Source organism: Alosa alosa, chromosome 13 (assembly GCF_017589495.1).
Source record: "Alosa alosa isolate M-15738 ecotype Scorff River chromosome 13, AALO_Geno_1.1, whole genome shotgun sequence".
Lineage (NCBI taxonomy): Eukaryota > Metazoa > Chordata > Actinopteri > Clupeiformes > Clupeidae > Alosa > Alosa alosa.
The window spans coordinates 27035010-27056098 of NC_063201.1; the positions used below are offsets into that span (position 1 = coordinate 27035010).

The 21089-nt window shown below is 45.5% G+C and overlaps 1 protein-coding gene across 1 annotated transcript in view; it reads left to right on the top strand.

The window, feature by feature from the left end:
- Window positions 1–21089, top strand: part of sv2a (synaptic vesicle glycoprotein 2A) — a 32558-nt gene that overhangs the window by 1644 nt on the left and 9825 nt on the right. Inside the window, exons 2-5 of the mRNA XM_048260929.1 lie at window positions 12153–12978; window positions 19526–19706; window positions 20191–20342; window positions 20859–20992. Coding sequence (XP_048116886.1) covers window positions 12387–12978; window positions 19526–19706; window positions 20191–20342; window positions 20859–20992 — 1059 coding nt within the window. The 5' untranslated portion in view covers window positions 12153–12386. The remainder of the gene's footprint in view (window positions 1–12152; window positions 12979–19525; window positions 19707–20190; window positions 20343–20858; window positions 20993–21089) is intronic.

Consider the following 21089-nt stretch of genomic DNA (forward strand, 5'->3'; position numbering starts at 1 on the left):
AAAGGACAATGAACATTGATATTGTTTTTTTTTATCCGTCCCATAATCAGCTAATTATCCTTCAGTTGCATCATTGTCTATGTTTATGTTTCATTTATGTAGACATTTATATTAGTTGGCTATAGATTTTCTCAGATTTTCTTTTGGTTCATCATTATAGAGCAATTCCTTGTTGAATTGACAGCAGATATTAATCCTACCCCAGTGATGTCAGTCATTCACACCCTTCCATTTGAGTTTTCCATGATTTTCAAATATGGCTCCTCCCCTCAAAGGATGCTGCTGGTTTTGAATGGAACCCTCAAAGGATGCTACTGGTGTTGAATGGAACCTTTGAGCACGTTGACTACTTGGCAAGAGGGGAGCGAGCTCGCTGATTAGATCAATATTTGTTTGGACACGTTGCTCTCTCTGCCACCCTCATCTGATTGCTTTCGCCAGCCTACGAGGCCTTAATGGTACTAAGCAACAAGTCAAGAATGACAATTTAATGAATGGAACGGGACAATGCTTTGCTGTAACAACATATTAATGTGTGTCTTAATCAAAGCTTTTGTCACTTTTTAGATTGGTCCTGGTTATCTGTGAATTCGAAGGAGCTGTTAGTTTCAGTAGTGGTTATGACTAGCATAGATCAACTTCGATCAAGCAAGCTCTGCCTGATTTGTTCTTCTTTTGTGCTAAGGGATACATGCTTAACTTGCAATGAACAGCTAGTCGGCCTCTCATATTTCGCCAATCAGTGTCTGCAAGAACCAGCCATGACGAACTAGCCGAAGCCCTTTCATGTTGAGCAACCATATTATCCACTTACTCTACAGTACACCATGCATGGGGAAAAGATGTTGCTGGAGCGAAGGGAGACTTAGGGTGGTGGGGGAAGCCACATCATTGCGCAGTAGCTGCATAGTGCGTCGACATAGATGTCTGCATACCCTAGCAACATAATCTCTCAGCCAGTAATCCCTGCGGTATAGTCAGTGTCTTTTGGGAGAGAATGCTTCTAAGCACCATAATAAGCTGTGAGGTTGGTTTATTATGTTGAGAGGATGGTTAGGGAAGGTTGTATTCAACACTCTTGTGTTAACCTGTTGACAAGGACTCCTTGTAGAATCTCAGTAGGCTACTAAGACTAGTTGGATGTAACATCAGTCAAAGCTCCCGTAGAAGACAAATTAGTATTCAAATCACATTTCCTATTGTGTTTGTGTGTTATGATCCGTAACTCACATTTTTAAATCAATTTAACCCATTCTGGCTTTTCAGTAATTCTTTGCTTTTTCTTCTTAATTTCCATCAACCAAGAACCTGTTGTTATGGTAATCAGAAGGCAAATATTTTTTTCCGTTTTTCTCCTCCCCCCAGTAATGTATTTCTATTCCCATGGTCGAATGGCACACTCATCCAACTCATTTCAGAGGCGCTAGTCACTCAGTGCAGCAAATGGATGCGGAGTGGCAAGTCCTCTCCTCCTCTCCGAGTGGATGTGAAGGCGGTGGACCGCTCAAGTGTGACCATGGTGACAGTGCACACTGAAAGATTTGTTACAGGGGTAACGTGACTCATAGTGGGCTTGTCCTTTCCACAGAGGCGGCTCCAGGCTCTCTCCGTGTGTACCTAATGGTTGGACCACCAGCCTCTCTCCCTTCGTCCGTCCTCCCTCCATCTCTCTCTCTCTCTCTCTCTCTCTCTTTCATGTCTAACTCTCCAAGTCCAGCCATGTTTTTGTTCTGTCCTTACAGAACGTTTCACCATCTCTCAGTGTGATGAATGGGAAGTGAAAATGGTGCCAAGGTCACATTGGCAGTAGTACTTCGCCATCTCCTGCATCAGCATTCAACATTTTGAGTGTCCAAATTGCAGGGCCTGTTATGTTGCAAATGTTGTGTTTGCGCTCGAGTGAATGTTGAGTTTGTGTTTTTTAGAGAGAGAGGAAAAATGGGAAATACATGGGAAGTATTCTTCTTCACTCCAAACATTACATCTGAAATGAAATGATTTAGAATAACAAGTTAGAGCACGTGTGCTTGTGAGTTTCCGGTCCTTGTTCTTGATTGCCATTGGTTAGTTTCTCCCTGGCTGCTTTGCCCTCTGTCTCTGGGTTAGGTTGTTTGTAATACTTGAAAAGGCTGTTTAAAGACAACCCCTGAGATTCCCCAGGGACATCCTTGTTGCTGTTGATCTCCTTGTCTGCCTGCCCTGTATAGAGCAAGCCCCTTCTCTCTACCAAATGCAGAAAACATCCGACCAACAGCTGCCTTGGTTGATTTTTCGGAGTATACAAATAATTGTGTTTTCTTGTGATCTTGTGACGAGGCACAGATGCAATTCCCATTTCTCAGATTATATTTAGAAACCTTTTCACTCAATTTGAAAAATGTGTGCTAGTGGCTTGTCACTCATGGCATATTCTTTTCCTATTGGTGGTGAGAGTGAAAGTCACCGCCCCCTGGCCTCTCCTCCTTGCGTCCTTTTGCTTCCTGTGCACGGATCCCCTGAGGAATGGATGGGTGGATGGCACTGTGGAGGCCATTTTACCCTGTGCCACCACTCACATCCAGTCTGTCTGTAGATCAATGTCAGAAAGGACACAAGATAAGGAATCAATTAGAGGGAATTATGGTGGAGCCTTGCTGACAGTTTGTGGAGATAACATCATCAGGAACAATTGCTACGTGTCCAGTCGGGTTGGAGGGGAAATGTGAGGGAAATGGTCATTAAATGATCATTAATGGTCAATCCACCTGTTTGTTGGATTTGCAGTCTAGAAACATGTGTAAATCCTGCAAGGATTTAGACTCTAATTTCTGTATGAGGAAACATGCCATTTCAGCCATTTTGTATGTGTAATGTGGAAACTACAAATGGTCTGTTTAATTCTGTCATAATCAGCACATCAACATTCAGTGTTTTTTCAGTTGTCTGTACTACCAGCTGATATATGGCTATAGCATTTTCAGCTTGATACTCTTTACCATGAAAGAATAGATGGCTGATTTCCAGGCAAATATGTACTCAGCTATTTAGTATGATAATGTCTGTGACTACAAGCTGTGGTCTCAATCGAATAAAAAAAAAAAACGACACTCAGATCAATGATATTAGAGAGTTTATAAATAAATTCACAAATAATTTTGTGTATTACTATATTCACAAATGTAAAAAAATGAATTATTTGTCAGACTGCTCTTCATTCTCCAAGATGGCAGATCTTCCGGGCCAGCTCTCCTGAGTGTGTGTGTGTGTGTGTGGAAGGCTGGTCAATGTCACAGGAGCCCACACACTATTGGCACATTGTCCTGCTCTGTTTGAAGCGAGCCCCGCAGGGGCTAGTCAACAAACACCTACGCTAGTCCAACACAATCTCTGTGCACACAGCGCAGCACGCTGAATGCTTTTATTAGTCCCCACTAAAATGAAAACGACACTCTTTAGGCACCAACCAGCGTGAAGGTGTGTCCCTCAAGCCTTTTCCCGCCCGTAGACCTGTGATTTTTAAAGCCTCTTTGTGCAGCACAGTAAATAACTTCCTCCTCTAAAACACTGGATGCCGTTAACAGAAGCCATAGCTTTGCTAATACAAATGAGTGAAAACCATGGTGTGCAAGTTAGTGGCTATTTTTTGCCCTGCCACTTGTGAGCCATGAGTCATAGCAGAAACTAGTTGGAACTTATAGATTATAGAGCTATATTTCTGCAAATCACAGGAATAGGAGAAACTTAATACCCTACTGAGTGGAAAGGCTGAAAAAAGGATTTTGGCCCAGTCTTCTGTCCTCTCCAGGCTGACTGGGCTGCTCGATTGATGCCTGTGACCAGCATTGATCACCCATCAATACCTACTCTAAAGTGGCCCGGTGAATTGTGTAATTGAAGAGCAGAGCTGTTATGGTCATTAGTGATCAGTCTTTCACAGTGCCGCGATGTAAGTTAAATGGCGTTCTCGTTGAGGGAGCCAGGTGAAACAATGGTTAACGCTGAGTAAATTTCATCAGGGCTCTCTGTCACAGGGTTGATTGAGCTGCTCAGAATGCCTGGATAAATCAAGCCGTGAACCGCAGATTGCTTTCCTTAATGCTCCTCTGAAAATGGATATTGCTGTGTGACTGGGCCATCTGCAAGCTTCGCTGGACATCGACACAGTCTTGATGAGCTTCTGGGGAGCTCGCCCGGGCCACACCCTATGCCAGTGGAGGGGCTGATTGCTGGGACACTGGCTGGATTTTGGTGTGGCAGGTGTATATGGATGGTGGGCATCAGATGGTTCGTATGATGATAATGATCATTGCCGATGCAGGCGTGAACAGGAGGGGAGGGGTGTTGGTGAGTGATTCACCAGAATTGCTAATAGGATGCAGCTCTTTTCAGATGTGCCACCAGATCCGGTTGAGGCCTAAGCTTTCTTTCTTTCCATTTTCAAAGCTTCTCCCTGGAAAATATGGCATGCCAGCCAGCAAGTCAGAGATACTCTTATCAAGCATGATGCTAAGCCAGTTGGTACAACTGGTATTTTTGACACTATTTCCTTTAGCCATTAACAGTGGTTAAGGTTGTATTTGCTCTACATCCCTCTGTGTGATTAGCAGAGCACATATGCATGTATGGCATGGAGGATTAGCTATCCCGATCAGCTGGCTTGTGACATAACACTGGCAGACTGCAGTAAATAAGGCACGTTTTGTTTATCGGATTACCCGGCGTTAGCTGCATCAGATCACCATATTGGACAGGGACGGGAGCGAAGCTTATGACATCCTCAGTCAGTAAACAGAGGTTTATTTTTCCAGTCAACCACTGGGCCTCTGTCGAGGAAATAAACTTTGAACGCAGACCAAATATTGAACGGTGGGATTTCCAGCAAGTCCTGGCCCAGTCAGAGAGAGAGAGAGAGAGAGAGAGTGCATGATGTACGGGGGAGAACAAACTGGGGCTGCATTTGTTTGTGTAAATTGGGCTGCTCCGACTGGCTGCAAATGAACCTGGCTGCTATCCGTCACTGCGGCCCATTACTGTCAGTCTGTCAGGGCTCTGTCTTCTGACGTGACCTGACCTGCAAATGGGCCGTTCTGTGGTGTTTCATAGTCACTTCGTGGCACATGTTCATTAATATTATGGACAATGACTAGGCACTGGCAGGATATGTTGCCTTCTGGTAAAATTTACTTCAGTCTGGCCACTCAGGCACAATGTGTGCAAAAGCATTGCAATGCAAGAATAACCAGCATCTGTGCAAGTTCAGCCCAGCCCTGTAATAAATATGAAATACTGTATGTCCATTTGTGTACAGGAAAGTGGGGTAAGATGACCTATTATTTCACTAGAATCAAGGCAATATGAGACGGTGATAAAACAAATGGCTACAACAGTTCAAGTAAGTGCTATCATCAGTTAATACCTTAGTAGTGTGCCTACAAAATATGGTTCAAAATGGCTCAACTTGGCCTATGCCAGGGATTACATTGATCAAGCTGACAGGAGAAGATGAAGTATAAAAATATAAAAAACCCTTTAAACCTTTTTATATGAGACTGATTTAACCAGACGTGGCAAAAAAGGCAAAACAGTATGCTCATCCCGTTATCTTCCTCCTTCCATAGCAAGATAACAATATAGAATGTTGATTAAATTCAGGGTCACATGACAACATTTTGTAAGGTTGCCCAAATACAGGTGTATCACTTCCAAGCTCGCCTTACCCCTCCACTATGTACTGAGCGGAAGTGAACCGTGAAAGTGTTTATTTGCAGAAAACAGAAAGGTTTGTGTCGTGGAAAGGAATTCCTCAAACCGAATATCTCAGAACAGACAGAGAGGTTATTTCAAGGTTTTCTCCTCAAGGGCTGTGATTTTGTACAGAAGGAATTTGAGATTTTGTTTTCCTCTCTCAGACTGATGACTGATTTATTCCCATGAGCTGCAGCTCAGCAAGAGTCTTTGATTTTTCTCAGTATTTCTGCTGTAGTGACTCTAAATTGCCTCCCCGTCTTTAACCGCTGAGATGCTGCTCTGTTTTGGCTGGTCTGGCAGTCAGCTGTTTTACATGCAATTATTTCACCTGTCTTGACTCTTAAAAGGACCTGAATCTGTCTCTGAGAGATTTAGTCTCGGACGTAAATAGCAGTCCATAGTCACCCCCTCAGAGAGCCCCATCCACTGTTCCAGCATGAAAGATGCAAAACAGTTGATTATTTGAGCAAATCCTGCCAACACTTTCCCCAGTTGAGTGTGCTCTTTTCTCTCTCCACTGTTTAGACTTTGATGGGGATATAAAACACCTGCATGCAATAAATATCCAGTTAATGGTGCAGGGGATATCTGAGGTACTTAGAATTAAGCTGTGAAGTTAAATACCGGTGTGTAATAAGATGCATTTTGTGATGATTTAAATACTCAAATTATATTAACTGACTTTTGCAATGATGTGAAAGTAGCTCGGTAGCCTGTCCTCAGAGATCCAACGCAACCTTAATGAATAAGTGTACTTTAAACTCACTTGGAAAATGCATTTAAAGTGCACTTTTACATTTATTCATTTATACTGTGCTTTTATCCAAAGCAGCTTACAAATGAGGACTGACATTCAAGCTCCAGCGCATGAGGAGTCCTTAAGGAGGAGAGTATCAATAAATACTACCGGCAGAGTGCTTGCTGTAGTTGCCTCAGTGTACCCGTTGTAGATCTCTGCTCCCAATAGAATCATCTCAGTAATGCAAACTGAGTTGCGTAATTGAGCCTTTCATCACCTGTAATAGGAGCTGTGTGCCGGCGCCACCCAGGATGTTCTCTTCCACTTATTACAAATAGGCTTTCAATTAGAGACGCCATTTGGTGGTTCTTGGTTCTTTTATTTGCAAGCCTCCTTTCTCCGAGCGTTTTTGGCACCTTAGGACAGGAACTGTTTTGTGCTTATAAGATTGAGGAATCTGTAGGGAATCAGTTCACTTGGCCACTTGGTTTTATTAAGCATGGTGCCACATGCATGATGTAAACACAGCTATGGAAGGTTTGTGCAAGAGAAAAAGCCATAGAGAGCAACATACTGTAGTGCACAACTCTACAAAGAGACATAAGAATGCTGAACATAAGACATGGGTTACAATTCAATATATTGTGATTTTATTGTGATATTGTGAAGGGCTGAGCTACACCAGGTGCATAACTGAAGCGTTCCATTCGCGTTGCGTCTGCTGCAACAATTAGCTTCCATTGTAATCAATGGAAGTAGCTACACCAGACGTGACAGTGGGGCGTACGTTTGAAAAAAATAGACCATTCATCTAAAATGGATTTTACGCGTCGCGAACGGAACGAGTGAATAGACAAAAAATGTTGTTGGATGGATGGATTGATATGATATGCGTCTTACTATCTAAGCTTGTACATCTCCTTTTGCACACAATACCCATTTGAAATCTTCTACTGTCGTTTAGGACCTACTTCACTATTAGACAGAAATTGGTAATCATCTGATATGACCAATCATCTGACAATCATCATTAGGTAACACAAATGTGGTAAACAATATAAATGATGTCTCCAAAATGTAACATTCTGGAGAGGATGACTTAACATTTTATGTAAGGTGCATTTTTATGAACAGCCAAAGCATTGGATGGATTTACATACACATTGTTTTTACACTAATAGTAATAACTTCTCTTCTCACTCTCAGTACACCTCTCCTTTGATATCTATAATGTTGCCATGCTATGATGACACCCAAACCAGTCAATGGACTCTGCAGGGACCCCCTTATGAGAGAATAGATTGCATCACTTGTTTACTGCAGCTGGAATATGTCCTGATCCTGCTCTAATTGAAACGTAAGAGTCCCTGCACAGTCTCAAGGGTTCCAGGCGGAGTCGTTATTAGATGAGAGGCATCATAAAGCATGGAAGGTTAAGACAGCCTCAAGATGGCTTGTCTAACAGAGAGAGACCTGAGCTGATGTGGTGGTGTTGACAAGAACATTTTTAATATCTTATTGTATGTTGTCTTATTCCCAATTTTTGTCTTTAATGTCTGTCAATATTTGTCAAGCTTTTGACCAGTGGAACAGAAGATTTGTGGAGAAACTTGTGGAGCCTCTAAGAACTTAAAATTGTCAGAAATATTTCCTGTGTACAGAAATGGGCATTGCCCTAAATCAGCTGTTTGCACCGGACAAACATAAAAAGGTTGACATTAGAAATATGAAATAATCTTGCCTCTTGTCATTTGCCAATAGGTATGAACATATCTGAGTACAATACACCTTCTGTAGCTGTGACAGTAGGAGTGTCATAAAGACATAAGGACGTGCTGTGAAGCCAAGATTCTCACCAGTAAATGAAAATGGGTTTCTTGGTAGCTGTGCTAAACTCTAATGTAGTGAGGCAGGCAGTACCTCAGAGACCTGAGCGCTTGTCCTGCGTTCGGTGGCAGTGAAGCATGTCCTCATCTCGCTCTAATTGAAATGTAAAAGCTACACATATTCCTTCCTTGCAGACTCGTGTACAGGGAAAAGGCGCTGTGAAGCAGGAGTTGTTAAGCACACCACGGGGTAAAGACAGCACTGTCTCCTCAAAGTTGCCTCTCTTTTTAAGAGACCTGCGTGTTCAGCTAGCAGATGGCCGCTAGAATTTGCAGGTCCTTTTCAACACCTTTTACCAGAAAACAAATAGTGTGTGCATAGGTACCCAAAGAGGTACCCATGGGATGGTATATTTCAGACACAAGTCCTCTTAGGAATTCAAAACTGTTTTATGCAGAATATACTGTATAACTAATTAGTTATGGTTTTTATGGTAGTGAGGATAATAAGCTTCAGCCTCCACCCCCATCATCACCCTCACTTAAGCTCTATTATCTGTCTAAATCTGGGCGCCCACAGCAGCTAGCATCTGTGTTCACAAACGGCCACAGATAACAGCAGTTGTCTTTCTTCAACGGTATCCCTCTCTGTTGTTTTATGCCTCTGTGTGTCCTTTTAGGGCCTAATCTACACGGCACTGGAAATCCCTTTTCAAGCTCTTAGCTGGTGCAGTGAGTGCTTGCTGAGCTGAATGAACGAGAGGAGCTCGATTGTCTTTTTTCTTCCTCCCCTTCCCTTCCTCCTTTCCCTTTTTTCTTCGGTCCAGCGGAGGAAGCTCGCGTTAATGGCCGGGGTTTTCAAAGCAGTAGCCTGGGGATTTGCTGGCCCACAAGGGGCCTGGGATTTGAATCAGCTCGGAAGTTGCATTTCTCAGGGCTTTTGGTGGACTGTGCATCACTTTTTCTACCAGTGTATTAACAACTTGAGACCTAGCACCAAATAAGATATAAAGCTATGGCATGGTGAATGTAAATGCTATTCGACTTTGAAAGGCACATTTGCATTCATGCATTAATCAGACACTTTTATCCAAAAATGAGAAATAACATTCAAATAGCATTAGCGTTTACTGATACACTTTCATCTTCTTTCATCTGCTATTTCTAATTTGTTTCTGATTTTCATATTAATTTTCAACTTGGCTGCCAGATCAAAGAGACATCATCAAAATGGTGTCACAGAAAAGAGTGCAATTTTCCACCAATTAGATGTTTTGTGCCTTGATCAGTGTTGAGACCATGCACCTTATATATCTCATTCTATATGTACTAGACCTACAACAAATTATTATGATTATGATTATTATCGACTGTAGGGCTGCATACTCTATAGACCCCCTTTTTGTCTGGCAAGATTGGAATGGTTGAGAAAAAGATTTTTTCCACGCCATATAGCTCACCACATTTTATTTTAGCTTTGCATGATGTGTGATGGGCTGATGGAAAATCCTTGCCAGTAGTGAAGCTCCGTTTGCCACATCTCATTCAGTTTATTTTTTTAACCAATTAGGTAAATAGTGGTAGTGATCAAAGAGCATTTGAATGAGACACAATGGGAGTAATTGCTCCTGTTGTTCTGACCTGAACGAGCAGAGAGAGATACCATAGATACCACCAGTTACTTAGCAACTTTCTACCTGACCTGCACTGATGTTGACATTGATGTCTGTTGATACTTTATTTTCTAAAGGTTATTTGCTGCCCTAACCACTGCTTCTTCCTGTGGATTCCAGGACGTTATTTGTGCACATAGTGTCTTGTTACTAAGGAATAATGTTTGTCAGGAGCAACCTGTGTGGTCAGTATAGAGTCCTCTCCGGTAAGCGGCTGTGTCTTGAGGGCACTTGAGGGAGGAGCTTGACCTCTAATGGACACTGAGTCACTGCTAGCTCTCTTGCTCTTCTGCGAGCGACACAGTCCAAGATGGTCCTGTTGAGTACTGTGCCTGCATGCATTCCATGCTCTTAAATGATTTCAATGATGATGATGATATTAGTATGCTCGTGGGTATGGTGAGGGAGATCATTTGTTAGTATAACGGACAACTTAATAATAAATGTATTGGACCAGTGATCATTTGGTGTAACGGTTGATTCTGGGAAGAAAGATTTGAAGAGGAATTGGAGTGAGGGGAGTAGAATTTAAGGCGCAAGGAAATGAATGTGTTCAAGCCGCTGGATTTAGAGGTTCACACCAAACAGTGGACAAACGTGGGCAAATACAACAAGAGAGGTTTGACATCAAACCCTAGAGCATTTGTTACCTTTTGTCTGTCTTTTGGCAGCAGGGCTTTTCTGTTGACCGGTGCCTCCTTGGGTCCACAGATCTGTTAGCCCAGTCCAACCTGACCAAGACATCAACATTACTTGGTGTCCATGCTCAGGGTGTAGACAAGCTGGTAAGGCATCTGTGCGTACTGTGTAATAATCTGCAGTCTGCACTAATAAGTAGTTTGCATTTTAAAAATCCATTTGATAGTTGATACGCTTAATTGATAGTTGATAGGCTATGCTCCCTGGCAAAAAAAGAATGATTTTTTTTGTGTGTTTCTGTGTTCTATTTTCTCACTTTTATACACAGAGAGGCATTTATAGACTGTTGGTGTTTCTGGATGATTTGGCCTAGTCGTAGGACTGGTGTTTTTGAAGTGAGCCAGTAGATGAGCATTCAGAACATGAACAGATGATGTGATGTGAGTGGTGTGTTCTCTGTGGCAACTCGAGTATCTCAACAATGGCGCGTTCCACCACCGCGAGGCTGAATGGGAGTGCTGCGAAGAGCCTCACCCCTGTGGCGTCGCGTCTTCACTTCCTTGAGTGCCTCGCGGTCAAAGGATCCGTCGAGACGGAGAATGGATGGAGACGGAAGGTGAAGAGATGGCAGACGCAGACGGCAGTTTGCCCCAGTGACAGGTCTCTTTCTGGACGGAAAATACAACAAAGATTTCCTCAACGAAAAAGCAATTATCTCTCAACACCACTAACACAGCAGCTGAGAGACAGGGAAAGAGGGGGAGAGAGAGAGGAAAGGAGGGTCGAGAAAGTGGTTGTCCGTGTTTGGTTTACAGAAGGAGTACCGTAAAATGGCTCTCTGCTCCTCGACTGATTTTATGCCGCAAAAGGGCTCCTTTGTAAGGAGAAAGAGAGAGAGAGAGAAGGAGAGTGATATTTCAAAGTGTCACTGCGCATTAAGGCTGCTGCCTCCAAGATATTATCGATGTTGGTTAATTATGCATTGTGTTATTAATGCCGTTATTGGAATCCTCACTAATATCGTTATTTCATTCCAGACGTCAGGGCATAATAGCGCAAAGATTTCCACCAGAGCAGATATAATTACATGCCCATTAGAAAAGGGCCTCTGTTGTCTGTGTTCCCTCGAGGTGTTTAATTCAGGTTGGCAGGCATAGAGAATGTCAGGCCACCTGTGGAGACCTATGGGCACCATTCAGAGGCATTTTCTTCCTCCCGGTTCTCCACGTCAAATACAAGACCAAAATAACTGGCCATTTTCAGATTGACTTCATCTCATCCACGTCACATTTTGCTATAGATTTACAGAGCACAGTAGACTTTATTGTGAAGTCTGCCACTGCTTGTAGAACAGTGTCCTGTAAGCACAAAGTATTTTACTGAACAGAACCTTTAGGTCATTCTCATGCATAACAGGATAGCTGTACATGTCTGATACTGATAACCAATAACGTACTATAGATCGCTCATGTTTGAAAGGTTAGTTGTACACATGCCCAGTGTACTGCAGTAGCTCAACATGTATGTGTTCTCTTGTCTTTCCTACAGACTGCATTCCAGCAGGTGTGGAGTGAAAAAAAACCCATCTGGAACCGGCAGCTGTCCATGGTGCTGAAGCTCTAACGCGGCAGTGTGCACATACATGCCAACGGCTCACTCTTGACACCAGGTCCCCTGTAGCTGCTTTACACAGACACACACACACGCACACACACTCACACACACACATATCCCCACACATCTTCTTACAGTGAAACAACAGCTCCGACCACACACGCCAAGATGGATGAGGGGTACAGAGACCGGACGGCCTTCATAAAAGGTGCCAAGGACATCGCCAAAGAGGTGAAGCGCCACGCCGGCAAGAAGGTGGGCCGCCACGTGGACAAGGTGGCCGACGAGTACACCAAGCGCTCGTACGCGCGTTTCGAGGAGGAGGACGATGATGACGACTATCCCCAGCAGGCGCAGGACGGCTCATATTACCGTAGCAACAGCCGCGCCAACGACGAAGAGGGCCACAGCGACTCGACGGAGGGCCATGACGAGGACGACGAAATCTACGAGGGCGAGTACCAGGGCATCCCGCGCGCCGACTCCTCGGGCAAGGCCGATGGGCAGACTGACCAGGCGCAGGCCCAGTTCCGGGACTTGACACAGTACGAGGCCGAGCGGCGCAAGGACCAGGAAGAGCTGGCCCAGCAGTATGAGACCATCCTGCAGGAGTGCGGCCATGGGCGCTTTCAGTGGACGCTGTACTTCGTGCTGGGCTTGGCACTCATGGCCGACGGCGTGGAGATCTTTGTGGTGGGCTTCGTGCTGCCCAGCGCTGAGAAGGACATGTGTCTCTCGGAACCCAACAAAGGCATGCTGGGTAAGTACATGGGTAGAAATGCCCCTACGTATAAAGTTCAATGAAAGAGAAACTCACACATCATTTATTGCTGATGCCAGAAAACATACCCTTAATTAATCAAAATGCATTGAAAATATAACATCTAATTGAGTGCTACCAGGTGAAGTAACTGGTAAATCTGAACTCTGAACTGAGCCATAACCAGACTTCATGCCCAGCCTTTCTTGTTTAGTGATAATTCAGTTCCTTTGATATATGTTGCTGTGGAACAAATATGGAGATTGATTTGGTTAGTTTTCTGACTTTTTTTTAGAGACAAATCAGAAGTGAGTACTTGATTACTTAAACTCAAATCAATCAAACTTAAATGGCTTTTGGCTTTTAACTGTTAAACTGATTTTTTTCCCCCATCTGGGTTCACCTCATATGAAAGTCATTGCTTCAAATGAAGGGCTGCCCCCATATTACGTAATGAAGTCCTCTCACGTCCAGTGCCGTGTTTTGAGATGCCATGGTAGCATGTGATAGTGAGCAGCTTGCTCGTGGGATAGCCTACCCTCCCAGGAGGTGAAGGTCCATTCAGATTTCACGCCTTGAACACCATCTGCCCCGGCTGGACCCAGCAAGGGTGGCGGCCCCCCTCAGCTCTTTATCAGCATTGCACAGCACCCTGGTGCGAGCCACACGCTGGCCGTAGTGGGTAAGGGGATGAGGAATGGGATGCTGGGCCGCTGGTAGCGTAGTGGCTAAGCTAAACTGCTAGCTAGCGTGCTGTAGCCAGATAAGTTGTGGGTTCAATTCTCAGCTGTCACCGTTATGCCCTTTAATGGTTTGTGAATGATTTCAGAACTTGTTTTGTATCAGCATCTGTCAAAAAACACATCTCATGTGGCATCTAAACGGGCGTTTCTAAGAATGTCTGACTTGCCACAGCAGGTAAGGTCAGTGAAATTGGGTTGATTTCAGCAGAACACTACAGTATCTGTCAATCAAAATATGGAGAAAAAAATGCCCTAAAAATGTGTTCAAAACAGTGGGATTATTGTATGACATCTTCAACAGAGTCTGCTGTGAGGAGTGGCATATGTGAATGCTCAGAGCAAATGCCATGCAACACGTTTGTGACGTAGGCGTGACTCATGTGATGTGTGATACAGGCAGCTGACGAGACTGTGCTCCTTCACGTGTGAAAGAGAGGCCGAGAGATGGAGGAGGAAGAAAGCGCGTGTGAAAAAGAGGTTGAGAGATGGCGGAGGAAGGAAGAGTGTGTTTGTTTATGCAGGCCCACGGCACAGAGCTCCCTAATGTGGATGTGTGTGTTTGTCTCACACTTTCTCCGTTTGTGGGGAGGTACGAGAGAGGGAGAGAGAGAGAGTGAGAGAGAGAGGGAGATAGAGAGAGAGAGAGGAAGAATGAGAGAGATGTGTCTTTGAATCCCTGCAGTGTCTTTCTTCCCAGTGTAAATCCTGCATTTACGGGTGCAGTTGTCTGGGGCTATAGCTGTGTGAGTGTTTAGTATGATCATGTGTGTATTGTACATCAAATGTGTGATTGTTTGTGTTCATGTATTGCATGTGTAGGAGGGGAAGTATGCATATGACCAGCCTGTGTGTGTGTGTGTGTGTGTGTGTGTGTGTGTGTGTGTTTGTCTATCTGTCCGTGTCTGTGTCTGTGTATGTGTGTGTGTGTATGTCTGTCTATCTGTCTGTGTCTGTGTCTCTGTGTGTGTGTGTGTGTGTGTGTGTGTGTGTGTGTGTATGTGTGTGTGTGTGTGAGAGAGAGAGAGAGAGAGAGAGAGAGAGTTTTGTGTGTGGTTGTGTGTGTGTGTGTGTGTGTGTGTTTGTGTGTGTGGGTGCGTGCATGCGTGTGTGCATGTGTGTGATCCCTGGTCACCATGATGCATTGCTGGCCATCAGCGAGCTGGGCCCTTGGTCTCTCCCTGTTACACAACACGCCTGACTCATGCTGGAGTGCCTTGCTGCCTGCCCGCCTGCCTGCCTCGCGCACTCCACTTGCCTCCACTGGGTCCTAGTGCCCCCTTTCTCCCCTTCCCCCTCCCCTCTGTCACCTGGGATGGTGCCTCTGCTGCAAATACATGCACGCACACACACACACACACACACACACACACACACACACACACACACACACAAAGATACACACAGAAACACACACACACACAGCTGCAGTCTGGGCGCTCGCTCATGCATGCTCGCCTCTTTCACATGAGCCTCTCCAATCACATTGGGCTGCGTGTCTGTGTGGGACGTAATTGCCTGCAGAATTGTTATGCTGGCTGCACTCAGTGGTAAACCCCTGCATGCTGCTGCAGCGGCGCCCAGAATATCAGATGCTGCGCCACATCAGGAGTGAGAGAAGGACAGACAGACACACAGAGAGAATGAGAGAGAGAGAGAGAAAGAGAGAGAGAGAGAAGGGGGGGGATTTCAGAAATCAAGGACTGCTGGAACACCGCTGAGTTCTGGTGGTGCCATTGGAATGCAAGGCATAACCTGCAGAAGCCATGGGCAGAAATGACCAGCCCTGTTCTCTGTGGCTTGCCTATCAGACTAGCCTGGCCACATGGTGTGGCTACCTCTCTGAAAGATAGACTGGGAAGCCTGCTTGGTTCCAAATTTGATTCAAAAGATTAAAACAGCCGCTGCTTCACCATTCAATTCTGCCGCTTGCCATCATGTGTAGAGCTCAGATACGGTATGTGATTTACAGGTTTAATAAAAAACCTGTGATTGTTATCTCTCACACTCACACAGTAACGGACTCGCTCGCCTGCCTGCTCTTCAGGCTCTGCACCTGTCTATGTGAGATGAGCTGTGCTGCCAAGATGTGAAGGTGACAGGATGCTTGCGTTTCAGCGCTCTGCTCTCTGACGAGCGCAGTGACGGAGGCAAAGATGGAGGGATGGATGCAGGGAGGGAGGGAGGGAAAATGAGGAGGGGAGTGGAGAGGCTGTGGCAGAACAGCGTGAGTATTTGGCTTTTTTTACATTAGCGGTGTGAAAGATGGAGAGAGAAAGAAAGAGAGAGAGAGATGGAGTGTCAGAGTAGAGGGCTTGTAGAGGCAGCCGCCTACAGAACACCCAGTGGTTCCTCATCCATGACCGAACCGCCAGCCGGCCCCGCCACCCCATCCATGCTCCCTGTTCTCTGTTCTCTGCTCTGACGCAAAAGGGTCGCACTCTCTCACAGAAAGAAGGGGGTTGGGGGGGTGGGGTGATGTGCTGCTGGCCGCTATAAATAGCCCCCCCACACACACTCCACTCCCCCTCTCCCTCAGCCCTGGAGCCTCCTGTCACAGTGCAGAACAATCATGGACAGACCCTCCCCCCGTTTCCTACCCCTCTCTCTCTCTCTCCCTCTCTCTCTCTCCCTCCATTCTTATCTTCATTGCTCTCTCTCTCCCTCGGGGACAGAGAGAAATATTTATATATTTATTTATATATTTATATCTCTCTCTCTCTCATATATATACTACTGTCTTTTTCTTCTCTCTGTTTCCTTTTTTTCTCTCTCTCACTCTCACACACAGAGGGAGAGAGTGTGTGAATGCGTGTATGTGTATGTGTGTGTGTGTGTGTGTGTGTGTGTGTGTGTGTGTGTGTGTGTGTGACGTAGAGCTCAGCTGCCCGTGGGCCCCTGCCCTTCCTCTGAGTTTCCCTCAGCAACACATGCTCCAACATGGCCGCCACACATCCTCACAGTGAGCACTTCACTTCCGCTCCAGCACCCAGCTGCTCCCACCACTCCTCTCTCCTCATTCATATGGAGCTCTCCTTCACAGCCACCACAGTGCTCTATGCAGTCTCCTCTCTCCTCATTCATATGGAGCTCTCCTTCACAGCCACCACAGTGCTCTATGCAGTCTCCTCTCTCCTCATTCATATGGAGCTCTCCTTCACAGCCACCACAGTGCTCTATGCAGTCTCCAGTATTCTGTGTGCAGTCATGTATAGCATGTTTTTGGCAGTGGTGTCAAATTTCTGCCTTGTATTTGCTCAAACCATTCACTACATCAGCTGATTCCAATTAGTACAACTCCAATGCCAGATGGATCAACTAATTAGTGAAATTACTTATGTTAGGTGCTCAGGTAGAACCAATACATTGTAGGACGCCAGACTTTTACACCTGAGGTTGGTATTTTCAACTGCTGCTATCTCTTTACAGCATGGGGTGTATGTAGTGTCTTTAGTGTGCTGCCGTTGCTGGTCTGCTCTGTTGCTGGCTTCCCTGCACTGTACTGAGGCGTGCCGAAAGACAGCATGAAATCAATCAGAGTTTCCAGCTCAGGCTGACAGCAATGAGGAGGCAGAGGGATAGTGTTTAGTGGCTGAAACGTGGCCTTGCTGCTAAGTCAGTCTATTAGAGCAACTGCCGATGGCGGGCGAGGTGTCCGTGAGGTTAATTTGACAGCAGATAGAAAGTGCTGAGGGGATTGAGGATCAGCACCTTGGACAGCTCCCTCTCTTCCACAGCGCCGGGGAGCCGAGCTCTGTGTTTGCCCTTTTTTCTGTGGTAGGTTGTGGTAGGCACACGGCAGGGAGGGGAGCCGGTAAGAGATAGCAGCAGGCAGGCAGGCAGGCAGGCAGGCACCGCATTGCAGGGACGGCGGGCTAATCACAGGCTGTCATCACCGTCTCTCCTGCCACCGAGGCCCATTGTGTGTGTGGCCCCAAGGTGAGCCAGATGCCGCTAGCAGCCAAAGCTAAATGCCACCGGGGCGGGGAGGGCAGGGAGCTGTGGTCACCTGCAGCCCAGGCCCCAGGCTCAGCACTGCAGCCTGCATCCAGGCCACCGAGGTGGGGGAGGCCACCATCGGAGGCTCCAGCCAGCTGTTGCTACTCAAGGTTCTGTTGTAACAGTGTTTGACACCTCATCAAACACATGAGCTAAATTAATTCTCTGTGAGAAAAAACGATGTCTTATTTGTTTTTGTTTTTTTTGTAAAAGTAAAGGTTCCGTGTATAATGTACAAACACACATTTTATCTATAGAGAGGCCTCCCACCTATTTGGATTAATTCCACCAAAAACAATTAATAGGAAAAAGCCATTCAAATTTTGCAAACCACAAGCCTTAATATCACAACCTTTATCTGGGAACACGTCTTTAAAGGTAATTATGTCTCCTTGTTTATCATACAATAAAAGGCTTTGGTCAACCATAGGCATCATGGATTCTGTCTGGAAGTGTGAGTGTGGGATGCCAGGCGTTGGAGTCAAAGAGACTCCTTGTGTCTGTGTCTTATTGGGCCTGATAACGTGTCATTAGGTATGCGTTCACTGTGGCAGGAAGTCAATGGCCGTGTCTGACAAGCGACTGTGTGGTGTGACTTCTGTGGCTGACTCATTGCTTTGGTGTACACACACACACACACACACACACACACACACACGTGCGACATCACAAGATTAGGAGGTGACAAAACCATCTTCGCAGTCGCATATTCTCAGCCACAGAGAGAGAAAGAGAGTGCAAATGTGGTTAGACGCAAAATGTCTGAAAATTCATTACTGTGTCAAAGGTTTCTGCAACTACGGAAATATGCCACTGTAGATGCTAGTTAGCCGTTCTCATGAGGATGTTAACTGACTGATTTTCATTTGATTGAGCACAATCCTGAAAATAAATAACAACATTCTACAGTGGAGGAAGCTTCCACAGATTCCCAGATTCCACTTCCTTTATATATAAAAGGACTTTGCCTTTAATCAGATAGGACAGTGGAAAATGACAGGAAGTGACTGGGAGAGAGAGATGTGTGGGATCGGGAAATGACCACGGGTCAGATTCAGACGCTGGCCCCTGTGGGCACTTGGACCACTCGATGGTGTTTTAAGCCCCCAACGTCGTATTCCAGGCAGTGCTGCCACTGTCGACTTAAAGGCACCTAATCCTGGTTATGGATATGGTCATGGTCATGGGATTTGGCAGACGCTTTTGTCCAAAGCGACATACAAATACAAAAACAATATAATATTTAAAATTTAACAGGGAACAGATCCTATCCTAATCCTAACCTTAACCCTAACCCTAAACTTAACCCATGCCTAACCCTAGTGCCTTTCAGGCAGCGCTGCCTTGAAGACAAACATTGGGGTCTTAAAACACCAAGAAATCACCACGGGTCGGATTCAAACGCTGGCCCCTGTGGGCACTTGGACCTGAGTATGGTATGGATGCTGTGGCCACTGTTGACACAGCTCCCCACAGATTCCACTTCCTGTTTTTATGATAAATAGACCTGTGTTTCCTACAATGATTTACACCGCTAATGCACTTTAATCTGCAGATTCAACCAGCTAACGTTGCTCTGTAATAACGCACTGGAGCTACAGGCGCTCTAACAAGACAGCTAGGATCCATTTTTATTCTTATGCCTGTGAGATGTTTTATTTTTAGTGACTATCCCTCCCCACACCACCCCACCCTCTCTCTGTCTAATCATCCTCTCTACCTCTCTCTCTCTCTCTCTCTCTCTCTCTCTCTCTCTCTCTCTTTCTGTCTCTATCTCTGGCTATCTCCCCTCTTCTCTCCTTCCACAGGCCTGATTGTGTACCTGGGCATGATGGTGGGTGCCTTCGTGTGGGGGGGTCTGGCGGACAGGATCGGCCGGCGGCAGACTCTCCTCATCTCGCTCTCCATCAACAGCGTCTTTGCCTTCTTCTCCTCCTTCGTGCAAGGCTACAGCTCCTTCCTCTTCTGCCGCCTCCTCTCCGGCGTCGGGTACCAAACGCTGACTTCCTGTCTCTCACTCACTCACTCACTCACTCACTCACTCATCTATTCATTCACTTATTCACTCACACACTCACTTGTTCATTATTCATTTGTTCACTCACTCGCTCATGGTTTCATTCATTAATTCTGTCTTTCACTCTGTCACACTCACTCACTCGCTCACTCACTCACTCACACACTCACTCACTCACTCACTCAGTCATTCCCTTACTGATAGCCCCTGACAGTGGTGTTACCATTGTGAGAGGGATTTTAATAAGATTCAATTAGAGAGAAGAGAGTTAATTATATTCTGTGGCATTCACTCTCATTATCTTTCTATTCATCTCTCTTGCTCTCGCTCTCAGTCACATGAGCACTGATATGTTATCCTTTTTCTCTCTTTTCCCTCCCCTCATTGTCTCTCTCCCTCTCTCTCTCTCTTTTTTTCTTTCTCTCTCTCTCCCTCTCTCTCTCTCTCTCTGCTCAGCATTGGGGGTTCCATCCCCATCGTGTTCTCCTACTACTCAGAGTTCCTTGCCCAGGAGAAGCGTGGCGAGCACCTGAGCTGGCTCTGCATGTTCTGGATGATTGGGGGCATCTATGCTGCGGCCATGGCCTGGGCCATTATCCCCCACTATGGTATACAAGACCTCTCTCTCTCTCACACCCTCTCTCTCATTCTCTCTCTCTCTGTCATTCTCTCTCTCTTTCACACTCTCTCATTCTCTCGCTCTCTTTCTCTTTAAATCTCTCTCTCTCTCTTTGTCTATGCAATCTGCACAACCTCTGCTCAGTCGCACTACAGTAATAGAATGAACGCCACTTGCATTTCAGAGAAAGTAGTGGCATTTACAGTAGTGGCACATTGATGAGGAGTGACATTATTTTGTATATTAGGTAAGGCCCTATGGTATGATTTATGTATGGTCGAGTGGTTATTGACTGTAATTAAGCTCTGCAATTCTCTATGCTGGAGAAGAGGCTCTGACAAATAGGCTTGCCATCAGGGGAAACCGCCTCGGTTAAATAACATTTTGTCAGTAATAAACATACTGTAACTGTATTATGTTTTAATAAAAGCCATGTTCTCTATTTCTCCATGATCTGATCTTTCTCTCTGTCTCTCTCTGTCTGTCTCTCTCTGTCTCTCTCCAGGCTGGAGTTTCCAGATGGGCTCGGCGTACCAGTTCCACAGCTGGCGCGTGTTCGTGCTGGTGTGTGCCTTCCCCGCTGTGGCGGCCATAGCAGCCCTCAACATCATGCCCGAGAGCCCTCGCTTCTACCTGGAGGTAAGCACAGCTCACTGGTGCATAGAGGACGACGTCCAGAGACCAGAGTAGCCTACCTATATCAGGAATAGAGAAGACAGTATTCATTTTTCATTTA